Raw genomic sequence first — 21,576 nt, 5'->3', positions numbered from 1 at the left:
TCTGGTGAAAGATGCTGAATGAATGTAACTGGAGTATTGTGTTAAATTTTATCATGAGTTGTATGCTAGCCCATAAGTCATGCCTTCTCTTTCTGTCTCTCATCATGTGTGAAGAGGGTGATGTCAATCCCTGTGCTGAGGAGAAACACAAAGTTTGGACATACACACAAGGTGCATGCATAGATATATATATATATATATGCACATGCATGCATATTATAAATCTCCCTTCAGAACACCATTTACTATTTGGTGATGCCCTGGCTCTATGCCACCCCTCAGCACCATACGGATTATACTGTAAGTGAGAAAATTTCTGCACCAGGGCTGGGCAGGACGACACTTCTGAGCTCCTGTTTTGGAAACAAATGTTCCTTTTTCCTTCTTTTCGTTTTTCCAGCACCATCTGGAGATGTGTGCAGGCTCTCTCCTACCTCCGCAGTTCAGCTTATCACCGTTAAACACTTGTTCTTCCATCTTCGCTTCCAGTTCTGGCAATGGACTGAATTAACCCCAAGCACGATCTAGTGAAGAGGTCTGGATCTTTGGGTATCAGTGGCTCCCCTCCCGTGACGTGCTCCTAGTACTTATATCCCTACATAAATCCTGTGTGCAGTGGGCTGTGTAATGCCCCTGGAGAGGAGAGGGGACATGATGTAGCCATGAAGTCATGCCCTTGCCACTATGAACCCACCTTTGGATGGCTTTAAGTTATCTTTGAGCTAGCTCCAGCTTTCCAAGATACCTACCATGCTAACAGGGAGTTTGACTCGGTGACTCTTCACTACTGTTTGTAAATGTGCTGGATTCCCCTCCCTCACTAAGCTCAATGACAAGACCCATCTGACCATTTGATTATACTCCATAGAGTTTGCAGGTAAGACTAACAGAAACAGGCCCTGCTGTGCCTAGACAAGAAGAAACATTAATGCTTCACATACCCACAACATAAATGTGGTCACGGAAACTTGCAGCATTGATGCATTTGGCTTCTACTGGCATGGGAGCTTTCAGGCTCCACGTGTTGGTTGCAGGGTCGTAGCACTGAGTCTTGTCCGTCGCCAGCTTCCCATTGGGTCCTCCCCCAATCACGTAGAGTTTCTTCTTGTAGCTCGCTGCTGCAAAGGAGCTTACGTTGACCATGAGGGGAGCAGCCTGTGTGACGGTAAAAATTCATTAGTAACCATTCTGATTTCAAGTAGTCAGACTGGTGCCTACGGGGTGGGAGCCTGCTGAATTTTAAGTCAGATGGTCTTTTAAGATGATCAGTAGGGTTCAGAGGATGACATTTCTAGGGATAAGGGAGAAATATGATTCAGCTTTTTCTTAAGACTGTAAACCCCTTAATAAAAATATGCTCTGTTCAAATGCTGTTATTAAAATCATGTTGTCAACAATTCAAAATCTATGAAATGTCAGAAATGCCCCAAATCTCCTTTACATACTTATGTACATTGAAAAAACACGAGAAACTTGTTTGTACTGGTCTTTCTACTTGCAGCTGTGATTGTTAGATTCCTCTACATGGCTTTGTATCTTCTGAAAACTAGGGTTTGTATCTGCCATTATGATGCTTAATCTCATTAATTTCATGGATTAATTGGCTGCCTAATACTCTCTTCTCATTGCTTGAAGTACAGTTAGAACTGGGGGGTTTTCCATCCTGTTTACCTTGAAACCTGTACTTTCGACTTAAATGTATAACCCACTGGGGGGTTTTCCATCCTGTTTACCTGTATATACTGTATATAATGCACAGGTTGCTATATGCATTGTATATATACTATGTATCAGAGCAATAGTTTTTAGCCTGTGCTCTGGTTCCCATATACTGTGTTCTTACTCACTGATCTATGGACTACTCACTTTAAAAGCCAACTAAGAAAAGGAAAATTAGGCATTAGATGTCTCACAGGCAATGATTGGCAGGCAATCCTATGATTTTTACTTTCTGAAGGATACGCATTTCTATAGAAAAAATATTTATGGTTTTTACAGACCAGAAATACTTAAAAGAATTGTACTAGATCCTGTCTTGTTCATTTTTATGATTCAAAGCCCTAACTTTTTCTGATTAAAATGTTCCAAGTGAGTAAAATACTATGTGATGCAGTATCTTACCTCTGACCAGCAGTTATGAAAGGGATCATATGCTTCCATGCTGTTGATTCTCTGCATGCCATCGAACCCTCCAATGACATATACTTTGCCACCCAACACAGCCATTTTATGCCTCCATCGTCCAATATTTAGATACTCAATTTGTATCCATTTGTTGATGGAGGCATTGTATTTCCAGACATCATGCTTTGTTTCTTTGCCACCTGCAGTATACATAACACAAGTAAATACTCCAAATCTCCAGTATGTTTAAACGTAAAAATGTTTTCTCACAATAGAAAATAAATCATTGGTCCTTAGTATTAGCTTCTTAATTACCTATACCAATGGCCTGGCCCTGTTACACAAGAAGAAAATTTATGCATTTAGTTTACTTAATAGAGAAGGAAACTGAACAATTTCTATAGCGAAATATTCAGTAAAGATAAATCACTGTTCCTCATTTTACCAGACCGCAACCCTTTTCATTTGAATACTGAGTGAATGACCAACCACACACAGTGTGGTGATATGCAGGAGATTTTTGTGTACAACCAGCGCTTTGCAGAATGCTGAAAAATGACAAATAAATAAATGTGATTTAAATAGGATAGTGGAAGACGCTGCTGTTGGTAGTGCCAAATCCCTCCAAGACAGGCCTGCACAGGGTAACTGCCAGTTAGTGCAGGGTAGCTTCAGTCAGCTGTAGCCCAGTGCCTTACATCGTAAAACAAAAGACCTGACTCTGAATTCCTATCAACAGTAGTCCTGCATGACATGGCAGAAGTCTTACTATTCAACCGTGGGATCATATGGCTGGGATCTCATTTTTGTACTTCTCCTTCTGGTCTCTTTCTCTACTGACTTGGATTTGCTTCATATTTATAGATTGAAGATCAGAATTGGACCCTGCAAACCCCTTCTAGAGCTGACTTGCGAGTGAGTCTTTACCCTAGCATGAGTAGAAGTGTGAGAGCAGTGTTTTAAACAAGCACTTTTGTTTGCATATGATTTTTGGTGTAACTGCAATATGAATGGATCTAGTTAAGCCTGAAACTGCATTTACAGACTGAGTAGCTCATTCCATCATCTGTAACCTGATTAAAGATTTGCTTCACTGGTGAATATACTGAAAAGAGAATTCATATTCCATTGAGAAAGTGTCTGCCTTCATTGGTATTCTGTACTGCAGCCAGATCACTGCAAACTGATGGAGCTCATCTCTGGGCCAAATAGCAGATTGAATAGGAGATAATTAGCATGCTAGAAAGCGTCGTTTGTAATGCTTTTGTCTCAGTATTTCTCACATGTATGTGCTGAATTTTATTTGCACTCAAATAGCTGAAGTGGCTGAAGGGCCTGAATGCAGCATTCATGGTTACAATGGGGCTGGGAGACTGCAGGTGTTCCCCTTACCCTCCCTTGAAATTTCTCTTTCACATGAGCTTGTTCTTTCCTGCACAGCCTGAAACTCTGGTAGGAGCCTGAGTTGGACCGGGTGGGTGAATTTGCTGCACATTAGGGGGCAGGGAGAGATTTTTGAGAGGACTGGAGGTTTATTTTGTTTCTGTTCTTTCTCTAGGCCACAGTTCTTTCGAATTTGAGGGAAAATTGTAGTAAAACCAACAGAATGCTGAGTGATAATGAACATCCTTTTCAGTTACACTACAAATGTAGTGTTTCAGTCCATCCAGTCAAAGCATTTAAAATGTTTGGGGAAGGGTGATCTAAAAGTAGTCATAATCTTGTGCAAAGGACTTTCCTATTGCTCAGATGCTAAAAGAGCAGGGAAGACTCCAAACTGTACCAAGATAGTGAGGGAAATGAGCACATGGGAGGGGAGATCAGGTTAGGAAAGATGCAAGTCAAGTTAGAAAATAACCAAGTCACAGGAGCTAAAAGAAAGAAAACAAGAGTAGAAGGGCATGTGGGAGGAGGCAGATGTTTAACCAGGATTGAGACACTAATAATTTGGTTTAGCTGGAAAGAAACTACTGAAGACTTTGGCCCACTCAGCCCTTTATTTAGGTGGGAACGGTGAAAAGGAGACAGGAGAAAGGCTAAGAAGGAATGGAGGGAGGGAGTCCAAGATATGAAATTAAGCAGAAAAGGAAGAAAGAGGACTTGTGAGAGTAGCAGCAAGAGGAAAGCCAGCTTAGACTCACCATAGCAGGGGAGGTGTTAGCCTGGCCTGGAGGTAGTCTGGATAGAGCATAAAAGAAAAGCGGAGAAGAGACTCTGGAAAAGATGTCAGGAATAAGAGGAAGCAAACAGCCTGTGACCTTGAAAAAGAGGAAAGGATAAGAGATTAAAGACAAATGGAAAAGAGACCTCTCAACTCAAGGGTGTGAAGCTGTGAGGAATGTTCCCTAGCTGGGATGTTTGACTTAGGTTCCCCTCTACAGCTAACGTTTAACAGAGGGTCCGCTGCCAGTGTAAAAAGAAACTCCTTATGGTGGGCAGGAAAAAAAAACCTCCTTGATTTGTAACTAGGGAAGGAATAATCTAATTCTTATTTTAGGATAAAGATTTAATAAACTTTAAATTGGAATGAGGTAATAAAAATCTGTGAATTCCCAAAAGAGAGAATGCAATGGAATATATTTGAATAAATGCAATGGACCACACTTCATACTTAAGCAAAGCATTCACACTTTAGCCCTCCCTCCTCTTTTCTTCTCTTCTGTCTTAACTGAGCATAGAACGTGGTGGATGATTTTGCAGGAAAAAGTGTCCTGCCCATGGGCGCACTGCTCTCTATCGTGGTCTGTAACATGCCAGTGATTACCAGCTTGCTCTCACTTTTCCTTTGGAAAGCAGAACGAAATCATCAAACTTGTTTTTGACAAGCCATCCAAACCAGCTGTCAAACCGACTAGCAAGCTTGCGTTTAACCTTTTTGATTGTTGAAGTAAAAACTCTACAGGTCCAGGATCAGACCCCTACATGGACCTCAACTGTACTTGTGTGGGAAGTTAAATGTGCCTCCTGAAGCTCTCAGGATGAGGGCCTGCAAACGATATGTTCAGACCCACACTGTGTGTCTGGACCATTGGGTTTCATCTGGCTTTGAGAGTTAATATTACTGTTAGCAAGTGGGCACTTTGAGAGTGCTGTCTGATGTGCTGTTGAAGTGTTGCTGAAAGTGCAGGTTTCGGGTAGCAGCCAAACAGTGGTGACAGTTCCCTGCAGGTTCTTGACTGATCCTTGCAGAATGAGTCAGATTCTGGCAGATTTTTGCTTACGCGTGTGGAGCTGCAAATGGACTTATTACAAGAAGATGCTGGAGCAATTACTCTTAATGTTATGTTTGGTAAACTGTTCTCGGAGGCCCTTCCATGAGTGCAGTCGCTGAGTGTGCACACACAAGTAGCCATGCATATAGATGAATACTGTTTGAAAAGGAATCCCGTGCTAAAGCTCTTGCCAGGGCCAGGCAATATCCTCACGCTTCCAGCATTTCTCTGCAGCCTGCTCACAGCCAAAGCATTAGGAATATCTGTAGTGCTTAATTCTATTCAAGCTGCCTCAAGTATGCTCGTGATAAAAGCTGGAAATAATTGTGAGAACCCCCTGCTCCCCTCTTCCACTCCCAATGTCTTGTTCCTTACCTGATATGTAGACTTCATTTTTTAGCGTAATGCATGCAAACTCCACCCATTTTTTATTCTCATTCTCCGTCTCTTGCTCTGTGATTGGTAATTTTGCTACTTCTAGGCGGCTTCGCCTCAAAGGATCCAGGCAAGTCACTTCTGCTACAAACTTCTCATCTTTTGTACAGCCCCCTATGATCATAAACACCTCAGACTGGAACTCATGCATCCTGGGCTTGGTTCTTTCTGTAATAATCTAAATGCAAGCAAGACAGAGTGAGTACACAGGGCACTTACATCTACAGTTACAGAAAGGTCTGGCAACCTTTTTTCTGATGACCTGTTTTGTAAATCACAACTGGCTTACACCAGCTGAGCCAATTATCAAACGCTCTCTAAGTTGAAAGCCTGGAAATCATCCTAGAAGCATTCGGTAGAGGTTGCTGTATCCTTCTTTCTGCAGGATTTCTCCAACACTGGTCTTAGTTGCTTTTGCCTGCCCACAAAGATCCTTTCAGATCCTCTTGGGAAGTCACAGGGTGGCACCAAGAGCTATGAAGGTGAGCACTAGTGACAAGACTAGGTGCATGTGAGGGAGCTGAAGAGGACAGGTTTTATTTGGGATGACAGAGTGAGGGCAAGGTAGGAGGGCCCGAAGGTTTGTGTATGCGCTGGGGAGCTTGGAGAGAGCAAGACTGCAGTTAGCACTACCAGAAAATAAGTGCTTTCATTATTTGTCCTTAAGAGATATGCTAAAGCGTCAGAGAATTAGCAGGTCTCTACTATGGGGATGCTTTTATTGGTTTCTTTGTTTATAAGCCTTAATTTTAAGCCCAAACCAGAAGATTTACTTAAAGCCAGCACCAGGCTCTGAAATGTGGTTAGCTCTGATTTACCGCCTGTTGGCTCAGTTTATTCGCAAGGTCTTTGTCTCAGGGACGCTGGAAAAAGTCACTTCCCGAGTAGATGTTCACCAGGAGCAAAGAATGCAGGGGGTGCTTGGAAACTTCTGTTCTGCCTGGAGGAAATACTTACAAGCAAGCGGAAATGAGTGCATTAGTGTCCCAAGGTACGCTGGCACTATGCTGAAGGACAGAAGTAATAAGCTTCTTTATCCCCCCAGTTTTTCATACTGGAGGAAATGCAGTGTAAAAGGTATGGGGAGCACATAAAGTTGTTCCTCTGCTTCTGCTATATTAATTTGCAGACCCTCAAGGTCTGCTGTGAGAGGTCTGCACTCCTCTGCAGCAATCTTGCATCTGGCGAGGATCGGATTGCAGTTTTTAACCTTCTGTATGCACCAGAGAAGCAGTCTGTGGACCCACAGGTTAAATTCTGTGGCAGTAGGCAGCTTGCTTACAGTTTTACTTCTCTTTCTAAACTACTTTTAATATGTTTCTATAAATTGGCATAGTTTATCTATTTTAAAAAAAAAGATTCTTTACACAGACATAAATCTTGTCTTTTCCCTATGTTTAGGAAATTATTAGGCAAATTTTTAAAAACATCTGTCCCAGACTTGCCAGCTTTCAGAATTCTGTTTTTAACCCGTCTGTCACCATTGCTGGGCGTTAGCCCTGGGGAGGACAGCTGTCAGGGCTGCCTCTGACGGCTGCCCCTTTGAAGATGAGTATGGTGAGTGTTCAGCCCTGAGCAACACTCCCTTTATCTATCCCACATGGACCTGACAGCACTGCTGAGTGGGGCAAGGCTTCCTCCAGGAGTTCCCACCAGACTGGCTGGCACTGCCCGGGTTGTCATGTACTGTCTTACGCAGTCACCGGCACAAAGAGCCCTTGGTCTCTCACCCGCTGCCAGTGACACATCCACTGTTAGCGATGGATCCCTAACATGCTCCTGAGGCCTCCAGCCTTCCTCTCTGACTGAGGAGACACACAAGTTTCCTCACTCGCTCACATACCTTTGCTCCTGTTGTGAAATCTGACCTCCGGTCGCTCTCCCCTCTATCCCACATTTTGGGCCAGGGGGTGTGACTGATACCTAACTTTCCAAAGAGGACGGGCAATTGAAGAACTGGAGATCTACCACAGCCTACCTTGAGCAGGCAGGACAGGACTCGACTGGATGTCTGGATGAGCCTGTCTCTTTGGGTGCAGGGACCTCTGCAAATGAGGAAGATAGGCAGACCTCTCCTCTGGGAAGAGACCATCTTCTTCATGGGAGGTTGTCTCTTTCTCCCATAAGTAATGAATGGAGATGTTACATGTTCAAATTTGAAAGAGTCATTACAGATTGTGGCAGAGTTTAGTGGGAAAATTATTCTTCCTTTCTCAGGCTTGAAATATTAAATAAGAGGGTGAGGTGTCAGGAGTAACACTGTTTGCCTTTTTACAAGGGAAGTCACCTGGGGTCTTTGTTTAGCTGCGCAAGTGTGTGTACGAAGGGTCGAGCTCAGATGTTCGTATACAGGAAGCTGTACGCTTTGTTTTAAAACAAGCTACCAAAAGCTTTTGAGCTCTCTAAATGAGCAGGATAACTGCTGAGGCCCACCTTGACTTTTCAGTAGCACCAGTTAGTGAAACTTCAGTGCGAACACCTTCTTCTGCCTCATGGTACTGCTCCTTCCGATGGAATTTTTGAGCAGAAGCGTGAGACATTTAGAAAGAACAGCAAATATCTTCCTTTTTTACTCACCTCATTGCCTGACAGATGGTACATTCTTGCTTCCTGGAGCAAAGGAAAAACATCTGGACACTGTCTAATGAGTTGATCGGCTTCAACAGTCTCTACGAAATACCAAGGGTCCAAGAGGGGCAGACGGACATTCTCCAGCACATATGGCAGAAGAGGAAACCTTTCCGACTCCTTGTAACGAACCCAGTTCATTACAGTTTCGAACACCTGTGCCTCTTCCGTGACGTAGAGGTCATCACTCTTCAGCGTGCTGCAGAGAATGTCAGCCGGCAGCTCCAGGAACTCCTCGTAGTTCAGGACCTGGGTGAAGTTCTGGATAATGTAGTTCTGCACTTGCTGTTTCAGGCTGTGCAGGGAGTGGGCATCAGCCAGCCTCAGGATGCCAACGCAGTTCTCTGGCTGGAGGGCTTCGGTGAGAAAACTGGCACAAGCATCTACCATGCGAAGGAACTGTGGACAGAAAAAGCATTTATAAGCACAGAGTGATTACTTGCATGACTGTATTGCAGAAAAGCTATAGAACTTTTTGAATTTTATTTTTACCGCAAAAGCAACGGGGTTTCTAACATTCCCCTTACCTCCATAAATCTCAAAGCACTAGCAAACATGGAATTGCAAAGCACAGATAAGGTCCCCAGGCTTCAGATGTGTTTGCCCTGCTTCATCTTGTATATCAGCTCACATCAACTAGAAAGGAGCCTGGTTTTGGAGTGCAGGTGGCTCCACTGTCTGCATGCTCCCACCATCCAAACTCTGAACGTGCCTGAGGCCATGCCAGGGTGGTGGAAAATGAATGCTGGGGTCTGGGAGGCTTGGGCCAAAGTGCAGCCTCCCCAGAGCGTAAGGGCATGCTCTCCTGCACTGGGGGATGTGGCAGAAAGAGACTGACCATCAGCAAGTGTCTGTTCTGGGGGAGGCCTTCAGAGGTTTTAGTGACTTTTGTTTTCCTTGTCATCACCATTGGTTCAAAAAAACATAGATGTGCATTTTACACAAAGAGTCTGCTTAATCAAAGAACTTCCCATGTTTGCGTTTAATAGGGCATCACAACTACTCTCATTAATTTACTTTGCACAAAAGCCCCACCTGCCCCCAAACGTGCAGATCCTAGACCACAGATGTTTGCGGGGCATTGATCATGAACTATGATGTGAGCTGGGTTGCCGGTGATTATTCAGGAATTAGGAACCAATTTGGGATAGAACTGATAAGTTACAGTGCTTCGTCCTGGGCTTTTGGTCACCTCTGTGATTTCAGAGATGGATAGGGCATTGACATTTCGTGTTGGTTTTTTCCCTGAGCAGTGTAAACAGCAACATACAGAAAGATGGGTCAGAACTGATGCTGTGCATTTCCGTCCATGTTTTTTGGGTCCTTTTTCCATCCAGTGTCAGCAAGTGAACCATTTTAACTCATTCTGTCCCACTGGGGAAAGTTGCACAACAGTAATTTTGGGGTAAAGAGGAAGCGAAACATTTTTAAACACTGTAGTATGTAGATTTGTTTCAGTAATTAGGGTAGAATCTTCCAGACCCGGCAGTGTCGTGTTGTCACATTTAGACTGTTTACCAGAGCTGAGCGATCGCAGACGCTGCATACAGACTACCTTGTTCCTGTTTTACATTTAGATGTGGTCAAGTGTTTAGAGAAATGCAACTGACTGATGAACAAGGGTACGCGAGGTCTCAGAATATGTTGCTGCCGTTGGGATATAAATATGTCAGCAGCATGCTGTGGCACCGTGGCAGAGCTCGGTGGCCCCTCGGTGCCTGCCACGCTCACGTTGCCTGTTCTCTGGGCTAGCATAAGGCTAACACTTTGAACTCTCCAGAGCATTTTCCTTAGGATCTGAAAGGACTTTGCCAACATTCAGATCCGAGGCAGGTTAAGCATTAGCCCATTAAAAGTTGGCAGTAACGAGATGCCAAAAAAACAAATCTGGGATTTGCCAAGGTTACTCATCAAGTCATCTGCAAGTCTGGGTATAGACTCCAAAACGATGTTCTCACCAACCTATGGCCCAGCCACTGTAGAGTGCTCTAATTATTTATACATGGCTTGTTAAGAGCGATACTCACGAGATGACAGCAGAGGGTTTTCTCCCAGGCGGTGCACACTGGTCTCACAGCCACACAGGCACCACTAATCACGCTGGGTAGCTGTGTTTGTGGCCAGACGAATGTGGAACTGCGAGATGTGGGTGTGAGAAACGGTCCCCACCGAAGGCTTAAGCAGAAAGAACAACTCAGGAGCGTATCAAGGCAGGACTTTCCCTGGGTGCTGCTCCTCATCTCCGTGCTCCACTGTCTCCCCACCACTCCCTTCATTTAGAGACAAAACTCCCCCCAAAACTCCCCAAAACTTGCTGGGCATGCTTTAGTCAGTCTCATGAGAGCAGGTGACTCAGGAGAGCACCTAGGAGGATGACACCCCTAAGCCTCTGCTTCTTCTGCTCTGATTATTCTTGCAGAGCTCTAAATTTTCTTCTTTCCATTCTGCAAGTACCCCTCTCAGCGCCACCCCAGGCATTTTAAAAGCCCTGTTGCTTGGGAACAGTTTCTTCAATAATTGGTTTCTTCTTCTAATACCCCTTTGAATCCAAGTTCGTACTTGCTAGAGACATCCCATATGCTTACTTGGCCTCCACTTGGCCTTCTCTCTGAATAATAAAATTTATTCTCCCCACTGAAGTCCTTGCTTGTCCCAGCTTTCATTCAAGTGTCCAGTGTAAGCAGTGCCAGCAGCCCTGCCTCCTGCTATAACCCCCAGGAAGGGAAGGGAATGGTGGTTGAAAGGGCTCTTATTCATAATCCCTCTCTGTATGCAGCGCACTTTGGGGTCAGATCCTGCACCCTGCAGCTGCACTGCCCTTGGCCACCCGCTCCGCCTGTGGCTGCAGGGGCAGCACGTCCCAGCTCAGCAGTAACACCTGCGTCCCACAGGAGCCCCATGGCAGGGAGCTAGCCGGGCGGCGAAGGGGCACAGCGACCCTTGCAGGGTGGCTCTCCGGAGAGCTGACAGCTTTCTGAGCCTGCGGACTAATCTCGAACCCGGAGCTGCCCAGGAGCCCTTCATTAGCAAATCATGCCTTCTTGGATGGCACTGCGCAGTGGCTGTGGCGTAACTAGCACTGTCCTGCGACAGCCACCCTGGCTGTTCACTGCTAAGTGGCTCCAGGATGGTCTTCAGGTAATTGGCAAAGGATTTTCCTTATAGCAACTTGTTCATGAAAAGTGGATTAACATACGGATGAGAGGTGCTCTGGGAGTCAGTAAGGCCACCAGGCTGGTGGTGCTTCAGCTGTGCCCTGGGGACAGAGCAGCCCTGCTCTGCTTAGAGCACTCAGAGGCAGCTTGGGGACATCCTCCACTGTTCGGACTGCAGCTGGCATTTCCATGGCAGTGGTCATCACAGCCCTTCATGACAGTACTGTTTCTTTTACATCTGCTCAGGAGCTTGCTTCCCTCCCACAAACTCTTTGCTTCCACCAAAGCAGCTGGTGTGCCCCCTCACCCAAGCCGTGCTGAGGGAGTGGGGTAACACAGAGGTTCCTGCTGGGGCAGGAGGGGGGTAGACAGGTCTGAAGGTGGCTGTTGAATTACCATGGGGGAAGCAGAGCCCTCTGCTACAGCCCTGAGAAGTACCTGAGGTCTTATCCCTACCAAGAGATGAAAGGATGAGCTGCTCCGCAGGCAATGCGGGTGGCAGAGGGTGCTGGGCTGGATCCAGGGTGGGCACCAGCCTTGTGAGCATGGTGGCTGGACTGCCTGCAGCCCAGACAGAGGAGGTGACTGCTGAACTCATGTCGCAACTATGCTTTAGGTGGAAAAAATTTGTCTGTGTCACTCCAGGGTGAGGCTTAGCTGTTCAGCAGCTCCCTGTTCAAACCCTTCACCTGCTTCCCCCAGGAGGAAATCTCTGCACAAAACACGCTGCGGCGAGGACTTCTCCTCTCTCTGAATAGCCTCCCACCTCTCCCTGCTGTCAGTTTGGGCTGCATTTGGTCAAAACTTATTGGAAGGGACTAAGGGAAGGCATAATTAAATATAACTTTATCAAAAATAGGTTTTAGAGAAAAGTGGAATATCTATGTCAGAATATCTAGAACTGTGCAAGTTGCTTCTTTTTTGGTTCTTCGTCAAGTCTGAGAGACTGAAAAGAGGCACTGCCAAAAATTGTTGCTAGTCAGATAAAGAAGTTCTATTTGGAATTTGGTTTTCTCACGTCATTAATTGGAAAGAAAAGAATTTCCCAAACAAAAATGTTACAATAAATTGCAGAATTAATCTTTTCAGCTGTTGATATACTGAAATGAAACATTTGACTTTCAACTGTTTCTGTTTGTTCTTTGGTGTAAATAGCAGAGACAAGCTGGCAGAACGCTAGTAGTTACTAAATCTTTTTTTACACAAAACACATTTTCAGCCCAAACCCTCACCCTTGTATAACATGAGGCTTTAAGGCCTTACAAATCTTGATAGCATCCAAGACCATTGCAGTAAGACTTGGGATCATTGCTTTTAGCAGAACATTCCTGGTTTTCCAGGTTTTTGTAGTTTACTATTCTTGCTCATGGCACCCTCGTGATTTTATCATTACTCTAACAGTGTTTGAAAGTTTTCTTACAGCACCAGCCTGGGTGATTAAATTTAATCTTAATTTTAATGAAAAATAGGGAAGAGAAATGAAAAACCGTAAGTTTATGCTTTTGACAGTGTCAGAAACAAAACCTGAGGAATGATCCTAAAGAAAAAAGGTTCAGAAAAAAGAAAAAGAACACAGAAAAGTGTCCTGAAAGTAAACCAAAAGTAACCTTTGAGTGCAACCAGTTTGCAGTATTGGTCTGCTGAAAATGTCGGTTCAGCCGCAGGCAACATTGAAGCTAGACCACCTTTTCTGAGTTACCTTGTGGAGCACTTTGCGATAACTTTCCCTTCTCTCCCCACAGCAAATACCAACCCCCGTTACCCCAAAGGCCACAGGTTCATTTCAGAGCAAAACCTTGTGTGTAAGATTCAAGAATCTGAAGTTCCTAATGAACCATGATGATTATGGAGTCAGGTGTTTCTTGCCTTCCTTAATGAAAAGACTGGACACACATACACACATTGGCACCTGGCAGGTTATGCTGGTTGCAATTTGTTAGCAATTTGCAGCTTGGTACCAGGGACTGCAATTTGGTAGACCTCACATGTGTTTTTCAGGACATGTGAATACCTCATGGACCAAAGGCTGAGTAACACTGCTCAAGTCTGAGTTCCCACAAGTCCCAGGTCATGACTAAAACCCTTTACATCACGAGTCCTACAAAGGAGGATGCTAACTTTGGCTGATGAGCCTTCAGCTCAAGGCAGTGGAGAGGGAGAGATGAAGGTAGCTTCCTTTTCTGGCCGGCCATACCAGCCACTGCCCACTAACTCTTTTGGGCTGGAGGACGACTGGCCTTCACCAGCTCACCTGAACCTTGGGTAGCACTGCCCCAGCAACACAACCCTGCTGCCTGGCGGGCGGCACATGGGAGCAGCTCTTGGAGGCAGAACCTGTTTGCACGGCACCCAGCACAGCAGCATTCTAGTAGAGGGCTGACACTGACAATTTTTACTGCAGTGTAAGTAAATATGAAGCAAAATGTTTCCGGAACCCATGAAAGCAGAGAATTTTTCAGTATGTTAACCAGGGTACAACATGGTGTTGCCAGAGCAACAAGACTGGATCAGGTCATTTGAATTATCCATACCTGAAAGAGGCTGGCGGCTTCCAAGACTTTCTGTACGTTTTGCTTGGTGATGAGCATCTTGCTGGTGTAGGTGTAGTCCAAGAGTATATTCATGGTTTCCGCATCAACTCCTTTAAGTATGATCTTCTCTTCATATTTCTCTCTTAAATCATTGCAGAACATGGCCCTGAAAAGAAAGACTTTTACCTTGTACTGCATCCCAGGCAGGATGTGGCATTCTGAAAATATTTGGTTATATAGATTTCAACACAGAATACTCCAATTGCTTCGTATTTTATGCAATTAGTCGTGTCGCAAAGTAACAAGGAAAATCCTTTTGTTGCTTTCATACCTCTTTACTCATGAGTTTGATAGGGCATACACACGTGATGGATACCCCAGAGCTGGACTCTGCGGTAGACCTGGAGCTCCCCGGCAGCAAAAGGCAGCTGAGACCTTCCCTGAGTAGTGCTCTGTGTCTGGACTGGTGCTGCAGAGCAGTGGTGATGTCTCACCTGCTAGCTTCTTACAGACTCTTACTCTTTCTGTTTCTAGTACAGGCTCTGCTCACTAAGCCCAAGCCTCTAAGCCACTGGCATTCTCCATATTTCGTTACCACTTAGCACATGTACTTTATAACTCTTGGCAAGGTCAATATCTCTGTGCTTTGGAGCTGCAGAACGCTGCTTAGACTGGACCCTGAGGACCAAACCAGATCCACGTCTCATAGCTTCCCAACCTCTAAGCTTCCCAACAGGTCTTTGGCCCCTTTAATACCAGTGATAGGCCAGGAGGGAATGGCTTATAGATATGCTTCTAATTAAGAGGCTGTCTTTTCCTCTGCTAAATTTTGGGAGCTTCCAGTAGGACTATAGAGCTGGTACCTCTTGGCTAGAGAAGTACTTGAATAGTCATTAATTAGAACTACTGTTAGCCAGAAAGTGCAGTGTTTTCGTGCATGCTGATGCCACCTCTTCTTTGGTGGATAATACGGCATTTGAAGGGTGACCACCACACACACCTTTGGCACTAGTCAGATATTTCATGTGGGATATAAATCCAAAATTTCTCTAAGAGCTATTTAAATCCACTTCGCATTGTGATAGCTGCAAGGCAAACACACGCATCTTCATCTGCATTTTCAATTCATAGTTTTAAGTATTTCTTCCAGTGCTTTTGCTTTTATTTAGAAGTTGGATCAGTCATGTCTTGTTCAATGCCTTCAGAGAGTGAGATTTCACATCATTTGGGATCTGGCTCAACAGATTAGAAGTACGTGAGTCCACCTGTAGCTGCCCTGATGAAAATCATGTGCAGATCTAACATGTAATTAGAAGTGTTCTTTACCCTGCATACCAAGCCCTTCTTTATTAGTCATGTACAATGTTGACAGGATAGTGCAACCTGGGAAGTAGCTAGAGATCCAAAGGCCATGCTTTTCTTGTAAAAGCACTGCCAGAATAAAGCTGTCTGATTGACACATCTTAGTGGAACCAAGATGTTAACAGTTTTTATTGCAAAACAGTTAGGCATGGTGAATGGCAAATGGATGGAAGATAGCAGCTACTTGTTGCTCTAAAAGCTACCTGTTCCTTGCCTCAGCGGAGATTTTATAGCAAGAGAGCCAGTACTAGTTATCTCAGTGTTTGAGCAGGAAACTTGGGCAGAGAAGTTACTTGTCAGAAAAGATGTTCAGCCAAAATTCTCATTTTCCCTTCACTTGTCTCAGCTCGTTAGAGGTTTTTGATTCACTGCCCTGCTCCTTGGCCCGGTTTCTGCTGCCACTGAAATCAGAGTATTTGAAAGGCATTAAGACAAAATGCTCCTTAACTTCAGTGAGTGCAAAAGTGAGATCCTCCTTAGCTTCTCTGCCTTTTGGCAGTGTAGAATGTTGTACATCTGGGGCATGCGGGCAGGTGGCCATTTGAAAACAGCAGCCTTCAGTACCCACTTCTCCCTGGGAATAGTGTTTCAGCATGGAGAGGGAGTTTTGTACAAAACAGCCGTTTCAATTGCACGGGATTGATAGGTGCCAAATGCTGCATCTGAATGAGAAATAGGCCGTTGTAGGATGCAGGTGTTGTCTGCTCTTGTTCCTTTCATCTCTTAGACTGGTGACTCCAGTCTTGTATTTAACCATCCCTGTCGGGGAGGTGAGAGCTCTCACTTCCGTCCCTCAAAGCCGGAGTGTTTGATGGAGGTCAGCTGGAGATACCCAGCGTTACACCATTGCAACGCCGCTCAGAAACCAGCCTTGGGATTCTGGTGGAGGCTTTGCACAGGTATCTTCTCAAAGTGCTTTCGCCTATCTCTCTCCTAATCTGTGAAATTGCGTTAGAGCTGCGGTCCACTCCCAATCTCATAGGGTACAGATTCGTGTAGCATGGCTGCAACCTGCAGACATCACACATCTAAAGCACCGCGCTCTCCTGCCAGTACTCCTGTCTAGAAGGTGACAGGGTTGAACAGGGCTGTACTGTCCAGGAGAGCTGACTCCTGTAGTGACCTTCCTTCTGCTTGGATGGAGTGAACCTCATTTCCACCCTGTGTGCCAACCAGAGGGAAGACCCCAAGACCCCTCAGGACTGATCAGGCTGAACTTCTCTGCTGGGGTTTAAAATCCTGCTTCTGAACCTCCAGGTTTGCCTGTACTTACCCAGAGAGGTGTGTGATTATTTTCTCTGGGGCTCTAAATCCTTCAGATGTGGCTACTAATTTCATTGTCTGTTTCCCTGGTTCCTGTCCCTGTGTATTTCTAAACTAAGCCTTTGATCCAACGTTTACTCTAGGAAATGCACATCTGAAGTGAGGGGCCCAGGGCCAAATTTAGATACCTAAAAATGGGTAAATTCAGAAAATTCAGGGAGAAATCTCAATGAAATAAATGAAGAGTTGCAGTCTGTGAAGCACTTTTTAAGCACCCACCCACACTGAACTGCTTGTACTGGGAATTATGAACCTGACTTCAAACAACCATGCTGGAGTTTGAGGATGCTCTGGAAAATATTGCTTCAATCTCTCCCAGCACCATTTTCCCACTACCCTGGGCAGTGCAGGAGTAAAGAACTACTGGTCCACCTTGGTCAGCTTGTATTTCTCTTCTCTGCTTTGTTGCTTTCACCCAGGTAAAGTGAAGAGTTAATGCTTTTATGTCTATAGATGCAGGACATGTCTGAAGTACTAGTCTGCCTACTCTCACACAGTGCTGAAGGAAGGACTACAAGTAGTTAACTTTGTTTAACTGTGTTTAAGTCAGCTGCTACAGATCTCTTGCATTATGGCACCCAACGTTCAGGAAGGGGGTTGTGTAACATGCAGGGCAGTGAAGCCCATGACTCACAGGGTCCCTTTGTTTGCTCCTGTGCATGGGTGCTAGAGGCCCTGTAATAGCATGGGAAGTGCTCACAGGAATAGTGTGATTTAAGAATTTCTTCCTTCTTTGGGCTAATGTAGCTTCTAGTCAATTATGGCAAGATGAAACAAGCCACCTTGCGAGTAGCAGAACTAGTGAAGCTCAGTTCCCTGGAGACTTGTGTCCTCCTTTCCCTCTTCACAGTAACCTCAGCTTCCCCTTCCCAAGTGCTCCATTCTCTCTTGTTATTTTTCTCACACATTTGGCTGTCCCTCTCAGGACGCTCAGCTCTGTGCTGGCTGCCTGTGTCTGGCCAAGCACAGGCAGCATGGGCTTTGGCTGGTTCTGGGCGCTGCGTGTGTTGGCTGGCCAGGACACAGTGCTGGTTACCCAACTGAGTACCATGGGGTCCCAGTCCTGGCATCTCTCCTCTGCCTAGCTACTGATTTCCATCAAGCTTGTGGGAACTTCAGTTTTGAGATTTCCAGCCTCTGCCAAACTGGACTGAAACTAACCCAAAAGGTTGTGACAAGAGACACTGACAGACAGGCAGACAGCGTGATATAAATCTCAGCTCCGTGGGAAGCCAGGCCAAACACAAGCGCTCAGGGTTGCAGACCCCACATATGTGTGCAATTGCCTTGGGATGAGATGACCTCCAGCCAGGTATCCCCCTTCCTTCCAAGGGGCAGGCTGCAGCTCAGGCCTCAGTGGAAAACCAGCCAACAGTAGTTATCAGAAAACTGTATTGCCTGTTTTTAACTGTTGAGGTCCCTTCTAATTGCAGCACCTTTCCTCATAGCAGAAGAGGACTTGCTGTTTTTCAAAGTAACATTATGGTAATTCTTATTTTAATTTGTTCATCTTCTGTCATTCCTGCACATGATGCTGGTAAGAAATATTTGGGCATCTCTGCTTTTAGTTGTACATTTTCACATGTGTGATCTACATAGTCTATCAGTAGAAATAATACCTGTCTTTATATTCACAGACACAATCTATTATGAGATGATAGAAGCAGTACCATTCTTCCAGGCACTTCCAGCAAAGCTTACTAAACTCCATTAAAATTAGCTTTTTGTGAATGTCACAAGTGGTCACAGGTTCTTTTTTCTCATGTTTCCTCTGTAGCTATTCAGTCATCTGACCACTTTTGCAGTAAAAAAAGAAAGAACAAAAATGCCAGCCATGCAAATGTGATTGTCTAAACGATAACGGAAAATCTGTGTTAAAACTGATACTGAGTTCCTCTATGTGTCTAAAATTTGTTCTTGCTGGCCAGTAGTCTCAGATAGACTATCTATTGTAGTACTGAGAGAATGAAAAATTTGAGAGGACCAGAAGTAGGGGGTGAAACGGTAAAAGGGCTTTCAAGCAGATATTTCCCATCGCAATTGATTTTCAGTAACCCTAGGAAAGATGGAAAATTCCTTCTCTTCCCTCCTCAACAGTTTTATGCAATATATATTTTTACTACAGAATGGTAATAGAAAATTGATCAAGTTCCACAAACCCACTCCTATCTCAATTAAAATACCGCATGATCTGCATGAATATCCCTCTTTGCCTGAATCCCAAAGGGACAATAAAAGGGGTGACAGATACTTGGTTAAAACAACATTTTCTCATCTACTTGTCTGCAAACCTTTCTCTGTTTCTTCGCATGCCTTTAGCGGACTTGCTGAGTGCTGGTAGCAGGACTCCAGCAAACCCACAACTTGGCACCTGCCTTATTTAAGTCTCCAACTTTGAAAAAAGAGCTGAAAGGTATCAGGAGTTACAGACTCGCTGCAAATTTGCAGAGTTTAGCACCCACTTTACACTCCTTGGAGATCTACAGTTCAAGGCTAAGAAGCAAAGTAAGTTTCTTGTTTTGTTTCTTACATGCCTTACCTGAAATAATTGCTTGCTGCAGCAAGGACCACTCGGTGACAGGAGAATTCCCTGCTGTCCACGCACAGGATGACATCTGTAAGGGAATTTTCAAGCCGAAGGTTCTCCAGGCCATTCTGGAGCACCAGAGAGAGTCCCGTATCATCAAACTTGACCTTTTCACCACTCGACACTTCCACCAGGTCCCCCATTTTCGTCGAACACTCATTGTCCAAAGAGATCTCGGGCTCTTCAGAGCTCTTCTCCAGCGTGTCCCCCATTTTCTGGCCAGCACCGTCTCATTCTGTTGGCGCTTCAATCTAAAAAGAGCTCCTAAGCTTCAGACGAGTCACTGCAGAAGTTGGGCGGATTTCCTGTCCAGAGGTCTCTGCTTATCTATAGCTGTCACACACACATAACAGGAAGCCTTGCACTTTCTCATCCTGTTAACACAAACAAAGGCTGGGTTTTTTCGGTGAATTTCAGGCAGTATCAACGTGTTTAGAAAGGACTTAAGATGCCTCTGGATGTGAGAAGATTACAAGTGACAGGGAAGGCCTGCTTCCCACCCTCAAACCAGTCCTTTGCCGTTACCCAGATCTGCTGGTTGTAGCGATAGGTGCACCATACGGCTATCGAGTCACTCCTGCCAAACTGGGCTGCTAAGGGGAAGAGGGTATTATTTTAAATTTCTTTTTCCAGGTATGTGATTATTAATCACTGAGCTGGTTTGGAGTTTGTTTTTTTGTTTTGGTCTGCTTTTTAATAATATGGTCACATATTCAGAAAGCCCTCCAAGTGGCTGTTTCTGTCCCTCATGACATCTTAGCTGACAAACTTTGGATAGCTTTTCTTTAAGGCTAAATTGGTGTAAGTCTCTCCAGAACACGGAGCAGTATCGAAGATCTCGCAGCTGATGGTCTTCAGGCCACGCTGCCGGGCACAGTGATGTCCCTCATGCGTCCATGCAGCCAGTGTCAGGCCACCAACTCTGGCTAATAGTGGAAGCTAAAGGAGAGCCTAGGGAGCAGTGTATGCGTGCTCATCCCCACCATCCCCACTGCTGGAGGTAGCTTGAGTCACATCTACATATAACTTGCAGTCCCGGAGATAAACAGGGATGGTGATGGGACTGTGGGCTGAGCAGCTGGTGGTGGGGACGCTGCAGGGGAGCACTGGGACTGACCCTCCAGCACGACAGGAGCACACAGAGCACAGAGCTGAACGTTTCACTTTCACCTAAGACTGAATTGGATCTACTTGGACCTCTCCTAGATGAGAAGTTGAACCCAGCTGACAGAGATGATAAGCCACACAGCCTATTGAAAGTAACACGGTAAATCCCCTGACTCACTTAGGAAACTCTCATGCTGTGGAGTTAGAAAATCACACCCTCTCTCCCCCCCCACCCCCCGCAAGGAATGCAGGAGTAACCTCTAACCTTTGGTAGCTTGAGTGCTAACTGAACTTGCTTTTGTGATACTTACTTCTAGGAATACTCATTTGGCCAATCCTCATGTTCTTATTGTGTCTTTGGTTTCCTCTTTTGTCTCCAGCTTGTATAGCTGAGCTCACAGTGTTAAGGGAAGCTTGACTTAGTAGAGGGAGGTGAAAGCAGCACTCAGCGACAGCCAGATTTAGAGGGTTCTTGTATACAGCATAGGATGATCAAGAGGAAGGAAAGCAAAAAATCTCTTTTCTGCTTTCCCCCTACCTCCTTGTAATGTTTTTTTCTTTATTTTGTGTAGTCTGTGCAGCGCTTTGGCTTTTTCCTTTCCCAGCTGATGTAAATGTGCTCCTGCTGTCTTTTGTGCTAACTTTTGGTAATGAATGTTTCCTTTTTTAAGGCCAATCCCATCTTTCCACCCAGTACTCCTCAAGGTATATAATCAGAAAATGAAGTAGACCCCTCAAAAATATCAGGTGTGCTTTAAAAAACACAATATTTTAACCCTATCTTGGGTTACATACTCTTTGTTTATCGTCATGACTTTTAACCTTAGGGAATCCATCTTATCAGGCTTTTCTCTGGTGGTGAGAAGCTTCCTATTTTCTTTATCTCTTTAAGTGAAAGCTGAGATTCAGCAGTGATCACTTGATTCCAGTTGCTGAAGCTTTAAACAAAGCATTAATAGCTGCGAAAGTTGAAGTAAGACTGTGTTGGCTGTGAGTGCTGGGGATGGAAACCCTGCAGTAACTACAGGGATAGCTGCGGTACTGTCACCTGGTCACCCATTAACTGCACTGTAGAAAGGACCTTAGTAGCTCAAACAAGTGTTGACTACCAG

General features: G+C 44.9%; 1 protein-coding gene across 1 annotated transcript in view; it reads right to left on the bottom strand.

Moving 5' to 3' along the window:
* KLHL6 (kelch-like family member 6) overlaps nucleotides 1-19,662 on the bottom strand; it is a 21,303-nt gene extending 1,641 nt beyond the window's left edge. The window contains exons 1-6 of the mRNA XM_009880774.1: nucleotides 19,310-19,662; nucleotides 14,086-14,251; nucleotides 8,349-8,798; nucleotides 5,712-5,949; nucleotides 2,122-2,324; nucleotides 942-1,155 (exon numbers count right to left, since the gene is read on the bottom strand). Coding sequence (XP_009879076.1) covers nucleotides 942-1,155; nucleotides 2,122-2,324; nucleotides 5,712-5,949; nucleotides 8,349-8,798; nucleotides 14,086-14,251; nucleotides 19,310-19,569 — 1,531 coding nt within the window. The 5' untranslated portion in view covers nucleotides 19,570-19,662. The remainder of the gene's footprint in view (nucleotides 1-941; nucleotides 1,156-2,121; nucleotides 2,325-5,711; nucleotides 5,950-8,348; nucleotides 8,799-14,085; nucleotides 14,252-19,309) is intronic.
* Nucleotides 19,663-21,576: the final 1,914 nt, after the last annotated feature.

The sequence above is a fragment of the Charadrius vociferus genome, unplaced genomic scaffold (assembly GCF_000708025.1).
Source record: "Charadrius vociferus isolate BGI_N301 unplaced genomic scaffold, ASM70802v2 scaffold643, whole genome shotgun sequence".
In the NCBI taxonomy this organism is placed as follows: Eukaryota; Metazoa; Chordata; class Aves; order Charadriiformes; family Charadriidae; genus Charadrius; species Charadrius vociferus.
Note: the sequence above shows the minus strand (reverse complement) of the source record. Positions and strands in the feature narration are given on the sequence as shown.